The 22803-nt window shown below is 36.4% G+C and overlaps 1 protein-coding gene across 3 annotated transcripts in view; it reads right to left on the bottom strand.

The window, feature by feature from the left end:
• Positions 1-2497: 2497 nt before the first annotated feature.
• The window catches only part of LHX3 (LIM homeobox 3), a 37929-nt gene continuing 17623 nt past the window's right edge, over positions 2498-22803 (bottom strand). The window contains exons 1-6 of one of the 3 annotated variants that reach the window (XM_063431629.1): positions 22724-22803; positions 13006-13177; positions 9117-9319; positions 6240-6391; positions 4605-4776; positions 2498-3567 (exon numbers count right to left, since the gene is read on the bottom strand). The exon at positions 22724-22803 is cut by the window's right edge and continues 63 nt beyond it. In XM_063431629.1, coding sequence (XP_063287699.1) covers positions 3149-3567; positions 4605-4776; positions 6240-6391; positions 9117-9319; positions 13006-13177; positions 22724-22803 — 1198 coding nt within the window. In that variant the 3' untranslated portion in view covers positions 2498-3148. Of the gene's footprint in view, positions 3568-4604; positions 4777-6239; positions 6392-9116; positions 9320-13005; positions 13178-14792; positions 14838-22723 lie in introns of those variants that run through there. The other 2 variants (XM_063431631.1, XM_063431630.1) reach the window with 2 other exon arrangements.

Raw genomic sequence — 22803 nt, 5'->3', positions numbered from 1 at the left:
TTTTTTAGGATCTAATTTTATTTAGAAATTTACCAGTAGCTGCTGCATTTCTCACCCTAGTCTTATACTCGAGTCAATAAGTTTTCCCAGTTTTTTGGGGTAAAATTAGGGGCCTCGGCTTATATTCGGGTCGGCTTATACTCGAGTATATACGGTACTCAAATTATTTGTTATATCCGCAGGTCAGTGTTCTACATTCAAATGTTCTGAACAATCACTGGGCTATTGGAAGGGGAACAAGGGCACATCGTCCTCCGGCTACTCACAGTTCATCCAACGTTTCCTTCATTCATTACTGCAGGTAGATCTGCCACTATACCTCCAATCATTACCTTCATAGACTGAAAGAAAGGTTACTAACCCTTGTGATAACAGAATGTATCCTGCTCGTGGACTGGCTCTAACACACAGACAAACCGCAAATCACAAGGCACAACTCTGTATATGAAACGTGCAGACATGGTCACACGGTTTACGTTCAGTCGTTTAATCAGACAACTTGGCAGTAATGCTTCCAATACATTTAATTCCTTAAGGACCAAACTTCTAGAACAAAAGGGAATCATGGCACAGACTTGGTCGGCCGAAGGACCTCTCTGAATCTTCTTGTAAAAACCTGATGCAGATGGGTGTATATAGATATATATATCGTTTTTTTTAAATGTATTTATGTTTCACTGCTTTCAAATGTTTTCTTTATTAGTTACTTTTTCTTACTTGATCTGAGAACCTAATGGTGTGTTAATGTGCCTGTCAGTAAACTGCGATATATATATATATACTAAATATTTATATAATATTTGTATTTGGTATATATTTTGCAGTACACTGATTGACTCATTTTCGTGCCTTTTTCATTTGTCTGATTTTTTTCTACGAAACTTTTTCAGGGGAGAAAATTTGAACGAGCTGAACCACCACATCCACGAAATTCTGCCGTCATGGAATTTTTTAGGTAATTCGGATAAATCGGTTTGGCCAAAACAAATTATTTTTCCACCGTGCACAATCTATTCAATTTTTGAAAAAGTCAGCTCTGTTCACAGTTTGCCAATTTGGCCCTTAAATTTCTAACATTTTAATCCCCGACAGTTCACGCTTTAGTTAATAACTTTGTTAAAGTATGAAATAAAATGTGAAAAATAACTCTAACGACGTGGTTGACCAGTCTACATACCTGGTCCTCATAAAATTGAAGATTTAGGGTAAATTATCAATATTCTATAACAAAGTTTTTGGAATCATTACATTGCAGAAGAATTAACAACTGTATAATCAGCCAAAGTTTTGCGTGCATTTAATTGTGCATTTTTTCATTGGAGCTATATCTAAAAAAAGTTTGCAAAAGCTGTAGATCTCTTGTCTGCAGTCTTTGCAAGCCCTCCCCTTTTAACCCCACCCAGTCGTTCTGTGGCTGTCCAATCACAGACTTCCCAATGCAGCTCAATGAGAAGTCTTTGCAGGGCAGGTGCTCTGAGCAATTGTAGAACACTGAGGTCTAAGGAGGACCCAGCAAAAAGTGGGTGCTTCCATAAATCGATATCTCATTACCTGCTGAGACTGGTCAAAATTTGACAGTAGAGATCTGCCTTTTGCCAACCTCATGCTTGTCCAACGTAGAGACTACTTTGAGTTGCATTGAAATTCCAACACAGTCTGGTCATAATTATAGTCCACCTAATTTACATCATGAGACTTGTCTTGCAAGGAATAAGTCAATGCTGCATTCATAAGGTAGATCTGCACATTTCACATATCAATCAATTTATTTAATGTTTAGTTCATAGCAAAAAAAAAATGTTCTGCATATTGTAAAACGTGGGAAAAAAAAGAAAGCTAAAAAGTTTGAGTGCGTTTCTATGTTAATTAATTAAATATAAAATGATTCAGAAGATTAAAAACAATTGTTTCAGCTATATACACAATTTTCTATTTTTACACGTACATTTCATTTGATCGACTCGCAAAAAGCCTTTAGCAGACTATCACGCAGTATTGAACTATTAAATATTCAGACACCAGGCTTTATGCTTTTCAAATTGTATTTTATAAAATGCAGTTAAATTATTTCTGGTTAATAAATTTACTCAGACAGAATTAGCATTTTCTGCTGACAAAATGTATTTCATATTTCAGTGTTTGCTCATTAAAGAGAAATAAATATAATATAAGAATTCAGTGTATGGGGACAATTTACATGCTAAATCTTACACCAATAAAACCAAAATTGTTTATATTTGCTGTGTAGTGAAAATCATTAAAAGATATAACGGAAATATATTAAAAAAAAAAAAAGATACTGTCATGTTAAAAAATATATATATGGCGTTTTTAAACTGGACAAATGATGAATGATAACAAAAAATAAATAGAACAACGGATAAACGTTTGGCAACAGACTGTAAGTGCAATTTAAAAATGCTTTTGCGGTAAGAATGTTTTAATTGTTTTTTTTTCTCATTTTTTTTTGTTTTTTTTACAATACAGGTGATTATTTTTCTTTAAGTATCAACTCGTCCACAAATGTTTTGTTATCCGATCGCAAAGGCAGAGCAGTGTTTGAATGGAGCACGACGATTCAGAGCAAACATCTACTTCATAAGTTATTGACACCAAACATCTACAAATGAAATCTTTTAACATTCTTGACAAATCCTTATATTCAATAAAAAATGAATTAACTTATTAGACTGAACGCTTGCCTCTTTCACATACCTTTAGGAATTTATATAAAGATAGGGAAATGGTGATAGTACCTTCATACGTCAAATGTAATTAAGGTCGTAGCATACAACACAAATATATGGATGCATTTAAAGAGATTATCTATAAGATTGTAGAAGTCTCTCTCTTCAATTTCTATGTCAATATTACATAGGAATAAGCTATGACCACACATAGCAGGTTCATTTTAGTGATACTTTGAGAAGAACATCTGAATTAGTTGAGTTGGACGAAGATTTCCTACATTCTTCAAGAGTCTCTAAATCCCATTATTGTCTGTGCCTTTTGTATCAAATTTCACGGCGATTCCTTCTGATTGTTTTTTGCTTAATTTCCACTCTTTCATCTGATAAAAAAAGTTCTTATTTTTATTAAATTAATGAAGTCGCTGAGTAGACCATGCCGAGGGTGGTGAAGTCTCATATCAAAATTGAGCATGGTCTACCTCATCTAACCAAGAAGCTGGACTTGCTGGGAAGTCTGGATACCCACCACTACTACCGGTAGAAAGGTCAGAATTTGGTCCATTTGCTCCTAGTACTCTCATCGAAGGTGGGATACCTTGAGCACCTTGACCCATTATACCCAAACCCACATCTGTGAAGGCCAGACTTGAAATGAGAGGCTGGTGACCAGGCATGGCTTGTATCGAAGCAGGGGATTGAGGGATTCCATAGGGGCTGTTGGACCTCACATCATGATACTGGTCCTGGGTTGGAATTCCACCATGTTCCAATGAAAAAGCCCCATTACTTCCGGCCTGCCTGCCCAATACAGGCGATGCCTCACTCAAACTGTTGAAAATCCCATTGGAGTGGCTCAGATCAGACATAGACGGCTCATCTGTGAACCAAACAAACAACACACGTTACCATCATGATCATTCACTCCGCAAAAAAAAAGCCTTTTTATAAATAAGAGCGTTAGAAACACTAACCCTATTATATTTGAGCATGACACAAAATAATGATTAGATATTGTCAAATTTAGTCTTGCCTATACAACTATTATACTATTAACATTATCGTATATATAGCGACAACATATTCTGCAAAGTTTTACAATATTAAAAATGGGAAATAAACAGCTGGTTAATTAACAAACAAAATAAAAAACTAAGAGATGAAGAGGACCCTACTCAAACAAGCCTACAGTCTAGTAGATTATTCATATTTGCTTTTTTTTTTGTCTAATGTTTATTAAATATTTAACTATTGACATCACAATCCAGTTTATTCCTTGCATAGCTAGGTCTCCAAACATGAATTCAAGTGCAAATCCACAAAACACCATAAAATAGAAAAAGCTAATTCAACAGAAAATATGTTAGAAATAAAAAATAGCAGTGCAAATTGAATATTTTAGAATTTTACATTTTAGCTGTTTATATAATCATTTGGTGGATTCCAGGGCATTGAAAATAATTTTCCCTTTAATTTTGGTATGTTTAAAAATAAATTAAAAAGGGGAATACAATATTTACATTGGGTTGTGGTATGAAAAATGTGGAACCTGGGCCTAAAACTCTTTATTTAAGATTTTTTTGTAAATCTGACTCTGAGCCTATTCTCAAATTCTTCTGTTCTATTTGAATCGATGACCACTGGTTGATATATTTGGATACGCGTTTCAAATCTGTTGGAAAAGAAAACCCCAAATGATATATCTAGAGAAGTCCTCATTAAAGTCTATGGAAATCTTTGTAGAAAAATCAATTCAGAAAGTCTTTCTAACAGATTTGAATCAGCGCTACGGAATCTGATGGCGCTATATAAATAATAAAATAATAATAATTTGAAAATCGTATCTAAAATCTGAAACCCAGGCCAATTTTGCATGGAGGGGTTAATCAGTCTGCAGATTCATGTTTGGAAACATACCAGTAAATGAGACTTCCGCGTCACTGTCCGGTCCTTCGTCCTGGATGCTATCCTTATCGGACTTAGAATTCCCTCTCGATCTTTTCATATTTCGGAAATACTGTCCCCACCTCTGTCTCCCTGCATCTTTTTTCAGTCTTTTTTCCTTTGCTCTCCTGTTCTGGAACCAAACCTTTAAAAGAGGAATTTATTTAACACAATATTAAATTGCTTAAAATTACCATAAAAGTATAATTTGCTAAATTGAGGATGTGACGTAAGAGACACACGGTAGGCTGAAATTTAATAATTTGCCATGTTTTAATGCATTATGCAGGCAGCAAACAAAATCTCAAAAAGTAAAGGAGAAAATTAAACTCTGAAGTGGCTGGATTATCTCAGCCAATCACTGCTCTCACTTACATACATGGGAGTAATTCGGAGCATCTAGTGTTCGACTGCAAAGCTTTACAGAAGATGTCTATTCAATAAATTTTACTTGCAGAATAAAGCATCCTAAGTCACTTTGGTTTGATATCTAATATTTATGAACACTTGGGGTGCCCCTTTATGTTCAATTTGTCCTTTTACTCTATACATCTGATTTTCAGTAAGATTTGAAAATAGCATTTTTATTGATAAAGTTATAATATGAAACATTAATTTATTTTCAAAATAAATATGTAACCATGCTAAAAAAAAAAACATATTTAATTTAAAACAAAGTTAGAACATAATCTTTTGATTCAGAAGATTTTTCACCCAAAGATAAACATTTTCCAACAAATATATTGATAAGAATTAAATCATAATTAAATAGGAATTCTCTATATGCATATAGAAAGTTGGTACAATATAGATATAGAATGAGCATTTTTAGAAAATATAATTGTTAAACCATATCTCATTTTATTCGGATATGTGCTTCTATATATAAGAAAGCAGTAAATATTAAAGACTTATCTTTATTATTTGTATTTATATGGGAAAAAAATAGAAACATTTAGAAGCTTTTTTTATGGAGTTTACCAATTCTTCCCTGTATACAATTTTTATTTATTTATTATTATTATTTTTTTATTATAAATTTTTTTTATTTTTTTTTTGTTTAGCTTTCTATAAGTAGTTTTATTAAATATTCATTTCAGTTATACCCAGAGAGAATGTCAGTCCACTCTAAGATATTTTTGAAAATGTGTGTTTTTATATTTTTTAAGCAATACCAATGAATATGTATATATGAACTGTATTATATATGTTACCCAAATGACGTTTATTGGAATAAATTTATACTTTTTTTTTAAAATAGAATTTTACAGAAAATCTAAATAAAATAATAAAATTTAAGCAAAACAAAACATAGCACATTACATGCATAATAAGAGCAATAATAATTCTAAATTTCTGGACCGACCACTAAAATTTAAATCAAACGCCTACAGCTACATTACATTTATGGAATTATAAAATATTTTCGTCGGTTATAAATTTTAACAAAAATAGTATAAAATAAATATTTAAATAGTACCCATAATAAATGATGCATATTGAAATGCTTTACATACATTTCTATATTTTACATAAAGTGAAATCAGTTGGATGTTCTATACACTTTATGATTTAACGAGGCAAGCAGCGGTGTTATTTAGTAGTTACCTGCACTACCCTCATGTCTAAGCCAGTTTCGGATGACAGCTGTTCTCTGACGTGCCTGGCTGGCTTCGGAGAATTATTATAGGCATTTTTTAATGTTTCCAACTGTTTCGCTGTTATCGTAGTTCTTGGCCTTTTAGCTGTTGATTCCGCTTCTGCGATTATAAACAATACAAACAAACGAAAAAAAATTAAATAACTTTTTTTAAAAACTGAAGAAAACTCGGATATTTAGCAGACTGTGTGTTTATTTTTTCCTTATTTTTTTAAATGTGCATTGTTAATAAACATTGTTTATAAAAGGCAACACGGATGGAATCAAATCCCGTCTGTGTTTGAATTTATCCAATAAATGACAAACTGACAAAAGTAATTAATTAAGAGGTTATTCCAAGCACCATAACCACTTCACTGATTTGAAGTGCTCATGGTACCTGCATTCTGTATCGGCAGTGTTTTGCTATGAAACATTGTAAATACAGAGTTTAACCCCTTCTATAAGTGTAACTCCAACTCCAGGTGTGTCAGTGGGGCGTCAAGAATTCCCGGGATGGTTAATGTCAATAATCTGCATATTTGGCATCTGAAGACAGAACGCACAGCATGCTGCTGCCAGACAGCCAATGGGGGCACAGAGGGTGGGCCCCATAACCTCTCCTCAACCCACCCTCAAGTAAGGGGGGAGTGAGGTAAGCCGAGGAGGATCAGGTGCAGGAAGGCCGTGGGTTGCAATGTTGGTTTTAGCTATAGTCTCTGTTTTTTTCTCATTTTTTTTGGGGGGTGGGGGGGGGGGGTGGGGCAGTATAGAAAGTATTATTCTGACCAAAAACTGTTTTCTTGAAAACACTGCTTTTTGGTTGACGTAACCCTTTAACTCATGATGAACAAAACAAAAATCACGTCTCTCATTTGCAATATCTAAACTACAACAAAGTTTTTATTGTTTAATGGTAATTTTCAGGTCATTTTCAAGTGGGTTTAACACGTGAAGAAAATTTTTTTGAAGATTTGGCCGTAAGCAACTTGTCTACTAGGGGTTCTTTTCCTGACTGTAAATGGGACGGTTTGGCCTTTTTGCATGTATTTTGATATACTTTTTCGGCTTGCCAAGTGATAATTTATTTGTGGAGGGAAAAGGGAGGGAGGAGAAGGGGAGAGAGCTGTACTGCCTGACTCTATTCTGCATCCTATATTCATGGAGCAAGCAACAGAAAAGGGATTTTTGGGGGGGTTGTTATATGCAGTGTTGTGTGTTGTATTGCTGTGTAGTGGGTTGCTGTAAGCAGTGTTGTGTGTTGTATTGCTGTGTAGGGGGTTGCATTACTGTTTGTTGTCTTGCTATGTAGTGGGTTGCTGTCAGCAGTATTGTGTGTGGTATGGCTGTGTAGTGGGTTGCTGTCGGTAGTGCTGTTTGTTGTCTTGCTGTGTAGTGGGTTGCTGACGGTAGTACTGTTTGTTGTCTTGCTATGTAATGGGTTGCTGTCGGTAGTGCTATTTGTTGTCTTGCTGTGTAGTGGGTTGCTGTCGGTAGTGCTATTTGTTGTCTTGCTGTGTAGTGGGTTGTTGTCGGTAGTACTGTTTGTTGTCTTGCTGTGTAATGGGTTGCTGTCGGTAGTGCTGTTTGTTGTCTTGCTGTGTAGTGGGTTGCTGACGGTAGTGCTGTTTGTTGTCTTGCTATGTAATGGGTTGCTGTCAGTAGTACTGTTTGTTGTCTTACTGTGTAGTGGGTTGCTGTCGGTAGTACTGTTTGTTGTCTTGCTGTGTAGTGGGTTGCTGACGGTAGTGCTGTTTGTTGTCTTGCTATGTAATGGGTTGCTGTCGGTAGTACTGTTTGTTGTCTTGCTGTGTAGTGGGTTGCTGTCAGTAGTACTGTTTGTTGTCTTGCTGTGTAGTGGGTTGCTGTCAGTAGTACTGTTTGTTGTCTGGCTGTGTAATGGGTTGCTGTCGGTAGTACTGTTTGTTGTCTTGCTGTGTAGTGGGTTGCTGACGGTAGTGCTGTTTGTTGTCTTGCTATGTAATGGGTTGCTGTCGGTAGTATTGTTTGTTGTCTTGCTGTGTAGTGGGTTGCTGTCAGTAGTACTGTTTGTTGTCTTGCTGTGTAGTGGGTTTCTGACGGTAGTGCTGTTTGTTGTCTTGCTATGTAATGGGTTGCTGTCGGTCGTACTGTTTGTTGTCTTGCTGTGTAGTGGGTTGCTGTCAGTAGTACTGTTTGTTGTCTTGCTGTGTAGTGGGTTGCTGTCAGTAGTACTGTTTGTTGTCTTGCTGTGTAATGGGTTGCTGTCGGTAGTACTGTTTGTTGTCTTGCTGTGTAGTGGGTTGCTGTCAGTAGTACTGTTTGTTGTCTTGCTGTGTAGTGGGTTGCTGTCAGTAGTACTGTTTGTTGTCTTGCTATGTAGTGGGTTGCTGTCAGCAGTATTGTGTGTGGTATGGCTGTGTAGTGGGTTGCTGTCGGTAGTGCTGTTTGTTGTCTTGCTGTGTAGTGAGTTGCTGACGGTAGTGCTGTTTGTTGTCTTGCTATGTAATGGGTTGCTATCGGTAGTACTGTTTGTTGTCTTACTATGTAGTGGGTTGCCATCAGTAGTACTGTTTGTTGTCTTGCTGTGTAGTGGGTTGCTGTCAGTAGTACTGTTTGTTGTCTTGCTGTGTAGTGGGTTGCTGTCAGTAGTACTGTTTGTTGTCTTGCTATGTAGTGGGTTGCTGTCAGCAGTATTGTGTGTGGTATGGCTGTGTAGTGGGTTGGTGTCGGCAGTGTTGTTTGTTGTCTTTCTGTGTAGTGGGTCGCTGTCAGCTGTGTTGTTTGTGGTGTTGCTGTGTTTGATATTTTGATGAATTGAGGTAGGAAGGTAGCAGTGAGTATGTAGTAGTGATGAGGTGGGTTACCTCTCTGCTTCGCCGTCTCATAGTCCACCTTGCACACCAGCCTGCTGTCCTCCATCAGGTAGAACTCGTCCCCAGTGGCCAGCTGCCTCTTGCACACAATACAGGAAAAGCAGTGCAGGTGGTATACAAATTCCTGTGCCCTCCTCACCACCTGGGTAGGGGGAATCCCCTGTTGGCAGGCTGCACATTTAGTTCCAAATCTCCTATGGGGAATAATTGGGTACATGGTCAGCCGATACAGACATTGTACACCAGCTGTAAATTACAACCCCAGGTCTGATAACACATGACAATAATGTGTGAACAATGTCAAAGTTATCACAATCCCCAAAAGAAACACAATAAAAATGCTTACAAAAAAAAGTTATCACAATCTCTTCGTTCCTACACTTTTTACACATTTACCACCATCGTTCTGGAGAAAAAGGGGACCTTTTAATAATCACAATAATCCTTAAAAAGGGTTAACGACAAATTACCATAACCATCCGACAAATAGCAATCTGTAGGGACAAGATAAAACACAACAGACTCCCTTCGAACAATTAACCAAAACCAGGAAATGATTTCAGTGCTTACATAATGAGCAGAACTAGGATCACAACCACCTCTCCCGAGTAGATGACGCAAAATTATCTCCTATCGTTAATCAGTCAAAGCAAATAATTAACAAATAATCACTTTAACAAAAAAATAGAATGACTGATTACCAGGGGTGTTCCAAGCTAACAGAAACCTCAGAGCAAAACTCGGGGACAGCTAACCTGTGGCTCCACCCAAGCAGCCATTCCCCGCGTCTCGATGCAAACCTCACCCACTGTTCAAGCTGGGCGTCAATCAAAATGTAGACAGAAAAAGAAGACACCACGCTGCCAGATATTCAGTGCAATCCTGCCCAGACATACTATTTAAGCAATGTACACAGAGTACACTGTCAGCCCCTCTGTCCAGCACCCCCTCCAGACTGGCGCCCCTTCCCCTCGGCAGCTTGGAGGACCAATATATTACTGATCTTTTCTTATGTCAGGGACTGCTTTGAGAAGCAGCTGCTTGATTTAACATGAAAGGAAAATAATAGCATCTTCGAGACCCCCCACCACCTTCAGAGCCAAATCTCAGACTTCAGCCCCTAAAGCCATCCCCAGCAGCACCACTGATACTACAACAAATAAACACATATTCTGTAGGCACAATGGCCAAACTGAACCCATTTGGAGCACAATGTGTTAATGACACACGTCACCCATTGTTGTCACCAACACCCACAGACTAGATAATTTCTAGATTCATTTTGGCCTACACTAGGTCTATGGATGGTTGGATGGATCCATGGATTGCATGGTGTGCCCTCATTAGGTATGTGGTTATGGTCTGGGGGTTCCTTAGCAACTCCACCATGTTAATAGTTAAACTATTTTTGAATGGTTTGACTTGTTACGTGGGGCCTGCCGGGGGGCGGGCCAGTAAAGTGATTGCCTCACTTCCACCGCCCCCAAAGAGACAGGCTACCTGTCACAACACAGACCAGCCCACTGAGGGCAGGACATACAGGAAGCACTGTTTCTGTGCTCTGCAGGGTCCTAGTGCTCTGCACATATCGCAAATGCGTCTTATGCCGCACTTGTGCTACGACTGTTGGAGACACTTTCCTGGTTTCCAGACAAGCAGGACACCAAAGAACTAAGGCAGGACAGCGGGACAGATCCCAAATTTTGGTACTGACCTGCTGACATTGGGACAGTTGGGAGGCATGCTCATTTATATTCTAGTTATGATTACCAGCCAGCAGGGGAACAAATTTATCTGTGAGAAACCACTAGTCACTGATATAATGAAAGTAAAGTTGCTAAAATTGTCTGCTTACCCCCTGCTTTCAAACAGTACAGAAAGTTTCAATGGGTCATATCATTCTTACAGTCAGAGAGGGGGGAGGAGTGTATGGACTCTACCATTTAACTATTAGCATTACTTTAGCAGTCTATAGATTGATAAAGATTGCTGTAGCAGTTTTAAATATCTTTATTTTAGAAATATACAAGTCAACTGTGTTTACTGTATATGGGGATTATGCTCGAATGCAGACATTTGTTTTACATTTTGTAAGCTGCACTGCTAATAATGCCTTCGGGGTACTCACAAATACCCATAAGCGAGTTTTTTGACCATTTTTATTTATATATTTTTTCACATCTACTGTATGTTACTTTCATACTAACATTTCAGACCCTGTGTGATATGTTGCAAAATACTGTTTAAGCATCTCACTTCTCAAACATTTTTATAAATCATGAACGAATAAGAGAAAAATGTAAATTGTGTAATTTTACATATTGAAAATGATTAGTCTACAAAGCAATCTATACGCAAAACCGATGTGTGATGTGTTTATACGTTAATTATCCATTACTCAAACAAATATTATACTAATAATTTTGCAATCAAAATGTGCTCAGTAGTGAAAGGGTTAAGCCGCACACACAATTTCATCTCAAACCTCCAGTGGCAAATGGAATTCTCTCACTAACAACCTATATCTTAATGGATAATATTAGCAAATCTCTACATGTTATGTAGATTAGATATAGCAACAAATACATTTAAAATCCTTTGTTGATACCTGTAGAGATATTGTAATTTATTTATTTTTTTATAGCATTTTAATAGCAAATAAAAGAGGTAACATTATTTGACATTTTTAGCTACAATTTAAAAATGAGGTTCCTTGAAAGGTATGTGATGAATTATAAAGAAATTGAAAACGTATTAATAAAAAAACAGAGCTGGTAAATTATCCAGTATCCCAGCTTGAGAATATTCTCATAAAACATGTCAAATTTCATTCCACTTAGCAAAAATTCACTGACTAGTAAGGTTAGAATTGTGCTCCAATATTGGGTACTTTACATCAACCATGAGTCCAGATTTCTAATTCAGATTATTTGATACAGCGCCATATTATATTTATTTGGGTAGATTTCAATCATACAAAGGCAACACATTTTGTGATATATTTAATTGGGGTGTATCCACTTAACAGGGAATTGAATTCCAAAATAATAAATCTGTGATGATAGCTGCCTGGGGACATTTTTCTAATGCATCTAGTTTAGACTGAATTTGCAGCTAGAGTTTCAATTCGATGCTTCATTCAATAATCCGTATGAGTTAAACATCTCCCAGATATTTGTGATAAAAAAAAACCATTCAACGAATCTGCTTTCACCTTGTTCCTGAAATAGTTAAATAATATCTAAATCCTGATTTAACCATTTATTATCAATCTGCAATATATCTTTATATACAATACAGGAAGAGAGATGGGTTTTATTTTTCAATAGAAAAAAATAAATCTGTTAAACCAATTTGTACATTAATGAAATACTTAATACTAAATAAAATGTAACTACTCACAATTAGCATGCATGTAGATGTTAATTTTCAGAACACAACTACTAATCAGCCTGTTTGTTTATTATCGAAATAAACAGACACATAACATTCTATCTTTGTATCAAAATTCGATTCAGTTTATTCAGTTTAGAAGTACAATAAGGAAGGGTAATTTAATGATAATATTGTATGTAAGCATCAAAATGCTGGAATTAATTAAAGATTTTTACAAATTCTATATAAGAATTAAGAGAAAATAAGACAATGCAAACGACTAACAGCTCAAATAACACATAGCTTGCACATTCCAAATTCAGAATCTAAATATACCAAAAATAACAAAAACAAAAAAAGAGATATATTAAATCTCAATGTGCAAGTGATCTATCTGTCGCTATAGTCACATTAAGTGATTAGTTTTTATTTTGATGCAGCTGATATTTTTTGGGTAATTGCCTTTTATAGAAATAGGACCATCCCTTAATGTGACCCAACTTACTTGAAGAAGTCCTCTTTGCAGTAGACACTGTCCCCTCTGCTGAAGCATTTTTCTGCCAGTTGAATTTGGCAATCATGACATTTTAAGCACTTGCTGTGCCAATGGCTGTCCAACACCTTCAGGATAAAGCGATCCACAATGTGCTGATTGCACCCTGCACACAGAGGGATCTCTGGAAAACAAAACAGGCATCCTCAGTCACTTGGCAACCCCCCAAAAAAATCAGATACAGTCAGCTGGCACCCCAAAACAAATCAGATAGTCAGCTGGCACCCCCGAAAACATCAGATACAGTCAGCTGGCACCCCAAAAACAATCAGATACAGTCAGCTGGCACCCCCAAAAAAAATCAGATACAGCCAACTGGCACCCCCAAAAAAAAAATCAGATACAATCAGCTGGCACCCCCCAAAAAAAATCAGGTACAGTCAGCTGGCACTCCAAAAAAAAATCAGATACAGTCAGCTGGCACCCCCCAAAAAAATCAGATACAGTCAGCTGGCACCCCCGAAAACATCAGATACAGTCAGCTGGCACCCCTAAAAAAAATCAGATACAGTCAGCTGGTACCCCAAGAACATCAGATAAAGTCAGCTGGCACCCCAAAAAAAATCAAATACAGTCAGCTGGCACCCCAAGAACATTAGATGCAGTCACCTGGCACCCCTAAAAAAATCAGATACAGTCAGCTGGCACACCAAGAACATCAGATAGAGTCAACTGGCACCCAAAAAAAATCAGATACAGTCAGCTGGCACCCTCCAAAAGAAAAAATCATGCACCTTGCAGCCCAGAAAAAAACTTCCTTTCAACAACTCCCAATAAGCTGAGCCTGGCTTAATGAGATTCTGTCACTTATATCTTTAAATTATTTGCCAGTTCTGGGCATATTAAGTAAACCCCAAAATTGTTTATTTTACACATCACATCAAATCCCTAAAATGTTGTTTAAATAAAAAAATATATATTTTTTTAATTAATTAGAGATCAATAAAGTTTAAATGACCAGAAATATGTTATAAACAGATTATAGTAATTATTAACATTAAGAATCATTTACCTGTAAAAAATAAATAAAAAATAAAAATGAATGAATTAAATACAACCTAATTCCATTTAAGGCTGCAAACCATAAATGAAAATAATTTGTCCCTACAGCGCCAACCTAGACAGCAGCGCAGTACAACTAAGAGACAGCCAGCTATACATTCATTCCAAAGAAATATGATGAGAAAGAGCCGTTTACTGCATGCAGAAGGTAAGGTTTTACAGCAAACTGTAGTTAGTGGTCCCATGAGATTTATTAACCGTCACCTCCTACAATGTACCCACTACTCCTGCAATTTATAGACAATCTCTGTTTTATAGAAAAAAAAAAAACCTGTAGAATTGGGGTTTTGTTTTGCATTTCTTATTAAACTGTTTTATCTGCTGTCAGTAAGGATTGTCAAGGCCAGAGTAGTCGAACGGAAAGCATAGCTGGCTGAGAATTTTTCCAGTTTCAGATATTTTAACCTTAAACCTGCCATTTACTTTGAATGAACTTTCCATTCTCTCTATAGTTAATTAGCTCTAACTGGGTTCTCTGTAGGATCTTGCAGTACTTTATAATGCAGGTGCTGTTAGAGGAGAAGGTGAGGATCTGGAGTGGGTTACCCATAACACCTCACACAGTGGGAGCATAAAATATTCCCCCTGCTGCTCAGGACTACAACTCTCAGCTACTGGCAATCTGTGCCACCCCATCTCCCACTCTCACCACTCAGGGCAGCCACAAGATAGCTTACTTTTCATCATCAGCTCCAGAGAATTGTAAGATAGTCTCTGGACTCCTCTCTGCAGGTCCTGGACTGGATGGGAGAGATTCCCAAAATCCCCCAAAACATACAGGTGTGACAATGAGGGATCATGCTCTCCCAGCAGCTAATGGAGACAAAATAGGACAGGAGTGACAATATCCCCAGCCTTTGTCAGCCTGACCAATCACAGGTCCAGCCTGGCCCCCAGTTCACACCTGGTCATTCTACCTGAGGACCACACACATCACATCCAGGAAGCTCACAGTCTGGGCATTAACTCCACAATACAGCCTGGTCCTGGGCTAATGATCTGAGATCAGTCACACTTCCTGAGCTACTGCAAGAATTCAGGGAAATAATGCCACACATGTCTATTGTCTATTATTCATTCATTTAGATTTGTTACATGTGTGTATAACACTATGCACTCATATAACATGCAACAATGTAAGATACAGAGAGATATTAGATAATAGGTGTAAGTGTTCAGTCTCCCTCCTTAGGGAATTCACACTCACACTGAGTGCCCAGTAACCTGCCAGATTCAACTGACAGACAGACAGGTAAGATAGATAGATAGATAGATAGTGCTGAGTACTCCTGTTATCGCTATATAAATACAATATACATACACTGTATACCTACTGCACTTACTGTACCTCCCTCTACTGTAATGTAACCAGTAAAGTGCTGAGTACACCTGTTTGCGCTATATAAATAAAATATACATACACTGTATACCTACTGCACTTACTGTACCTCCATTTACTGTAATGTAACCTGTAAAGTGCTGAGTACACCTGTTAGCGCTATATAAATAAAACATACATACACTGTATACCTACTGCACTTACTGTACCTCCCTCTACTGTAATGTAACCTGTAAAGTGCTGAGTACACCTGTTAGGGCTATATAAATACAATATACATACACTGTATACCTACTGCACTTACTGTACCTCCCTCTACTGTAATGTAGCCTGTAAAGTGCTGAGTACACCTGTTAGCGCTATATGAATGAAATATACATACATTGTGTACCCACTGCACTTACTGTACCTCCCTCTACTGTAATGTAACCTGTAAAGTGCTGAGTACACCTGTTAGCGCTATATAAATACAATATACATACACTGTATACCTACTGCACTTACTGTACCTCCCTCTACTGTAATGTAACCTGTAAAGTGCTGAGTACACCTGTTAGCGCTATATAAATAAAATACACATACACTGTATACCTACTGCACTTACTGTACCTCCCACTACTGTAATGTAACCTGTAAAGTGCTGAGTACACCTGTTAGCACTATATAAATATAATATACATACACTGTATACCTACTGCACTTACTGTACCTCCCTCTACTGTAATGTAACCTGTAAAGTGCTGAGTACACCTGTTAGCGCTATATAAATAAAATATACATACACTGTATACCTACTGCACTTACTGTACCTCCCTCTACTGTAATGTAACCTGTAAAGTGCTGAGTACACCTGTTAGCACTATATAAATAAAATATACATACGCTGTATACCTACTGCACTTACTGTACCTCCCTCTACTGTAATGTAACCTGTAAAGTGCTGAGTACACCTGTTAGCATTATATAAATATAATATACATACACTGTATACCTACTGCACTCACTGTACCTCCCTCTACTGTAATGTAACCTGTAAAGTGCTGAGTACACCTGTTAGCGCTATATAAATAAAATATACATACGCTGTATACCTACTGCACTTACTGTACCTCCCTCTACTGTAATGTAACCTGTAAAGTGCTGAGTACACCTGTTAGCGCTATATGAATAAAATATACATACATTGTGTACCCACTGCACTTACTGTACCTCCCTCTACTGTAATGTAACCTGTAAAGTGCTGAGTACACCTGTTTGCACTATATAAATAAAATATACATACACTGTATACCTACTGCACTTACTGTACCTCCCTCTACTGTAATGTAACCTGTAAAGCGCTGAGTACACCTGTTAGCGCTATATAAATATAATATACATACACTGTATACCTACTGCACTTACTGTACCTCCCTCTACTGTAATGTAACCTGTAAAGTGCTGAGTACACCTGTTAGCGCTATATAAATAAAATATACATACGCTGTATACCTACTGCACTTACTGTACCTCCCTCTACTGTAATGTAACCTGTAAAGTGCTGAGTACACCTGTTAGCGCCATATAAATAAAATATACACACACTGTATACCTACTGCACTTACTGTACCTCCCTCTACTGTAATGTAACCTGTAAAGCGCTGAGTACACCTGTTAGCGCTATATAAATATAATATACATACACTGTATACCTACTGCACTTACTGTACCTCCCACTACTGTAATGTAACCTGTAAAGCGCTGAGTACACCTGTTAGCACTATATAAATAAAATATACATACACTGTATACCTACTGCACTTACTGTACCTCCCTCTACTGTAATGTAACCTGTAAAGTGCTGAGTACACCTGTTAGTGCTATATAAATATAATATACATACACTGTATACCTACTGCACTTACTGTACCTCCCTCTACTGTAATGTAACCTGTAAAGTGCTGAGTACACCTGTTAGCGCTATATAAATAAAATATACATACACTGTATACCTACTGCACTTACTGTACCTACCACTACTGTAATGTAACTTGTAAAGCGCTGAGTACACCTGTTAGCGCTATATAAATATAATATACATACACTGTATACCTACTGCACTTACTGTACCTCCCTCTACTGTAATGTAACCTGTAAAGTGCTGAGTACACCTGTTAGCGCTATATAAATAAAATATACATACACTGTATACCTACTGCACTTACTGTACCTCCCTCTACTGTAATGTAACCTGTAAAGTGCTGAGTACACCTGTTAGAGCTATATAAATACAATATACATACACTGTATACCTACTGCACTTACTGTACCTCCCTCTACTGTAATGTAACCTGTAAAGTGCTGAGTACACCTGTTAGCGCTATATAAATAAAATATACACACACTGTATACCTACTGCACTTACTGTACCTCCCTCTACTGTAATGTAACCTGTAAAGCGCTGAGTACACCTGTTAGCGCTATGTAAATAAAATATACATACACTGTATACCTACTGCACTTACTGTACCTCCCTCTACTGTAATGTAACCTGTAAAGTGCTGAGTACACCTGTTAGCGCCATATAAATAAAATATACACACACTGTATACCTACAGCACTTACTGTACCTCCCTCTACTGTAATGTAACCTGTAAAGCGCTGAGTACACCTGTTAGCGCCATATAAATAAAATATACACACACTGTATACCTACAGCACTTACTGTACCTCCCTCTACTGTAATGTAACCTGTAAAGTGCGGAGTACACCTGTTAGGGCTATATAAATAAAATATACATACACTGTATACCTACTGCACTTACTGTACCTCCCTCTACTGTAATGTAGCCTGTAAAGTGCTGAGTACACCTGTTAGCGCTATATGAATAAAATATACATACATTGTGTACCCACTGCACTTACTGTACCTCCCTCTACTGTAATGTAACCTGTAAAGTGCTGAGTACACCTGTTTGCACTATATAAATAAAATATACATACACTGTATACCTACTGCACTTACTGTACCTCCCTCTACTGTAATGTAACCGGTAAAGTGCTGAGTACACCTGTTAGCGCTATATAAATAAAATATACATACACTGTATACCTACTGCACTTACTGTACCTCCCTCTACTGTAATGTAACCTGTAAAGCGCTGAGTACACCTGTTAGCGCTATATAAATATAATATACATACACTGTATACCTACTGCACTTACTGTACCTCCCTCTACTGTAATGTAACCTGTAAAGTGCTGAGTACACCTGTTAGCGCTATATAAATAAAATATACATACGCTGTATACCTACTGCACTTACTGTACCTCCCTCTACTGTAATGTAACCTGTAAAGTGCTGAGTACACCTGTTAGCGCCATATAAATAAAATATACACACACTGTATACCTACTGCACTTACTGTACCTCCCTCTACTGTAATGTAACCTGTAAAGCGCTGAGTACACCTGTTAGCGCTATATAAATATAATATACATACACTGTATACCTACTGCACTTACTGTACCTCCCACTACTGTAATGTAACCTGTAAAGCGCTGAGTACACCTGTTAGCACTATATAAATAAAATATACATACACTGTATACCTACTGCACTTACTGTACCTCCCTCTACTGTAATGTAACCTGTAAAGTGCTGAGTACACCTGTTAGTGCTATATAAATATAATATACATACACTGTATACCTACTGCACTTACTGTACCTCCCTCTACTGTAATGTAACCTGTAAAGTGCTGAGTACACCTGTTAGCGCTATATAAATAAAATATACATACACTGTATACCTACTGCACTTACTGTACCTACCACTACTGTAATGTAACTTGTAAAGCGCTGAGTACACCTGTTAGCGCTATATAAATATAATATACATACACTGTATACCTACTGCACTTACTGTACCTCCCTCTACTGTAATGTAACCTGTAAAGTGCTGAGTACACCTGTTAGCGCTATATAAATAAAATATACATACACTGTATACCTACTGCACTTACTGTACCTCCCTCTACTGTAATGTAACCTGTAATGTGCTGAGTACACCTGTTAGCACTATATAAATAAAATATACATACACTGTATACCTAATGCACTTACTGTACCTCCCTCTACTGTAATGTAACCTGTAAAGTGCTGAGTACACCTGTTAGCGCTATATAAATATAATATACATACACTGTATACCTACTGCACTTACTGTACCTCCCTCTACTGTAATGTAACCTGTAAAGTGCTGAGTACACCTGTTAGAGCTATATAAATACAATATACATACACTGTATACCTACTGCACTTACTGTACCTCCCTCTACTGTAATGTAACCTGTAAAGTGCTGAGTACACCTGTTAGCGCTATATAAATAAAATATACACACACTGTATACCTACTGCACTTACTGTACCTCCCTCTACTGTAATGTAACCTGTAAAGCGCTGAGTACACCTGTTAGCGCTATGTAAATAAAATATACATACACTGTATACCTACTGCACTTACTGTACCTCCCTCTACTGTAATGTAACCTGTAAAGTGCTGAGTACACCTGTTAGCGCCATATAAATAAAATATACACACACTGTATACCTACAGCACTTACTGTACCTCCCTCTACTGTAATGTAACCTGTAAAGCGCTGAGTACACCTGTTAGCGCCATATAAATAAAATATACACACACTGTATACCTACAGCACTTACTGTACCTCCCTCTACTGTAATGTAACCTGTAAAGTGCGGAGTACACCTGTTAGGGCTATATAAATAAAATATACATACACTGTATACCTACTGCACTTACTGTACTTCCCTCTACTGTAAAGTGCTGAGTACACCGGTCAGAGATAGATAGACAAATAGACAGGCAGGCAGGCAGAGCTTATTTAACCCTCTGATTGATAAAGGGACAAGGTGTAATTTAACCCTTTCCAAGGGTGTGTGTAAACCTCCTCTCTAAGCCACTGGGGGACAGACAGTAAATTCAGGGAATTCTTAAAGGTAGCCAGGTCGTAGCACTGGTAACCTACCTCCTGGGGAGCCTCAATCATCCTGGCCCCAGGGTCTAGGTGCCACAGAGGGCCAAAGGGCTGGCTAGCTGAATGGGGGGCTGTCACAGACAGGGACTTGGGTGGAAGACTGCTGTACAGCGCTTTGGATCACGTTGGCGATCTAGCGATCATTAGCGATCAGAATGCATGAATTAATTGTATTTTTTCTCACGATGTTTTATAGCTGAGGATGAGAACGGGCTGACATTCTCTGCAGAGGTTGCTTAGCAGTCAGAGCAGGTGGATGTATACAGGTCTGTCTGTATCTATTTAAATATTTATCATCGCTGGATCCTGCTATGGCACCATATTCTCAGCAAGAAACTATGTCCTATTGTCTTTGGGATGTCTCATGAAATTTTAATGTTTTCTTTTTTATATGACCCGATTGTGGAAATAAAAACCCTTCCTGTTAGACGCACCAATTATATTATATTTCCTTTTACAATGCCCTCACAGACCGAATTATTTATTCTTAAATCCCCAAAGCCTTTTAACAACAAAACTGTTATCATTTAACTTGAAGGATTTTTTATGTTCCTGTTGTGTTATCGAAATAGTTAAAAGGAAAAAAATATATATTTATTGAATAATATTTCCATGCGAATTTTACATGTTCTCCTCTATTCTTTTCATTAACTGCAAATGTAAAAAAAAAAAAAAAGGATTTATTTAAAATAATAAAACAAAAATATATATATATAAAATTAGTAATAGACAATAACAATAAATAGATAAATTATAGAAAATAGTGATAGAAATGCATCCTCAATATTTTTTTAATTGAAGTTAACTTTAATATAAAATTTTAATATATACATGTATCTTTACTCTATGTGAATACTCCCTACTAAATAAAGTGGAACAAAAAAAATATTTCATTAAATATAAAATAAATGAGACATTAACTTTGAACCTCTGGAACCTGCCCGTGAGTATTCTGATTACGTTTTTTTAAAATTTTGTGTTAATTATCTAAATATTGTATATTTTCCGAATATTGATCTGATTGACACAAATTAAATAAATGTAATATTTCTGATATGAAAATAATTTTAGTATGAATTTAGGTTCTCTGTCTTGAGCATATCCCGTTCCTGACTATAATTATTATATACAAATGTATTTAGATTTTAATACGCCGTCAATTGTCTTAATCCAATTATGGTTGAAATCGTTCAATGACAAGCCTAACAATTTCCTGTTAAATTATTCGGAATTAAACATTTTATTATTTTATACAAAGAAAAAATATAAATAAATATTTCTCCAGTTCAACATTTCTTGGAGCGAAGAGCTTTTTAAAAATATATATATTTTGTTTCATTATGGGAAATAATATAAGACAAAAAAAACTGTCTATAATAGAATTAAAAAATATATAAAATATTTGCGTTTATGTTTAAGAATATATATATAGACGTGTGAGTACAATTTATATGTTATATAAATTGTAAATAAATAAACACAAAGCAATTAACTAATTATCAATTAAAGACTCTCTCATCGTTAAAACAACTTAGTAAATGTTAAAAAAAATAGTAAATGTTTTATCTAATTCCCCAGACTTTAGCTAAAATACACGCAAAACGCCCTGCAAGACCGATATATATTATAACTATATAATATACATAATCATAAAATATATAAACACTAAATGCGGTAAAATACCATAACATGGAAACAATAGTTTTTTTGTGTGTTTTTTTTTGGGGGGGGGGGGGGGTTTATTATAAAGAGCAAAGATGTGTATTCAATTATTTTAAGTTTAAATAAAGAATAAAGGTGTAGGTGCAATTCTCTCTTTCATGAAGCAAACATCCTCATTTTAAATCATATAAAAATATAAAAAATATATTACAAATATACATACATATTTAAAATACTAGTATAAAAAATAGTAATGAAAAAGAGATAGTTATAAAAAAAGTAAGTAAATTAATAACATATATTGTACATATAAACATTAAATACTAGCAGTTTATATAAAATTATCTGTTATGTTTTTTTGTTGTAGTAAATGGATAAAAAAAAAAGATAATATTGTCTTAATCCAGCTGATATTAATATTTGTACAGGTCACACAGTGATTGATACTTGATATTATAAGGTATATTTATCAGGACTATGGACTATGTATCTCTGGGAAAGTCTCCTGTGCCCACTGGTTTCCCCAATAAAGCAGGTGACGATATATTGATGATGTATCTGTCTGTACCTTTGCGAAGATCCTCATTCTGAGCAAGTAATGCAAACAGCATATCTGAGTTTCCTGATTCCTTGCTGCTAGATAATTCC

The sequence above is a fragment of the Pelobates fuscus genome, chromosome 9 (assembly GCF_036172605.1).
Source record: "Pelobates fuscus isolate aPelFus1 chromosome 9, aPelFus1.pri, whole genome shotgun sequence".
Lineage (NCBI taxonomy): Eukaryota > Metazoa > Chordata > Amphibia > Anura > Pelobatidae > Pelobates > Pelobates fuscus.
Note: the sequence above shows the minus strand (reverse complement) of the source record. Positions and strands in the feature narration are given on the sequence as shown.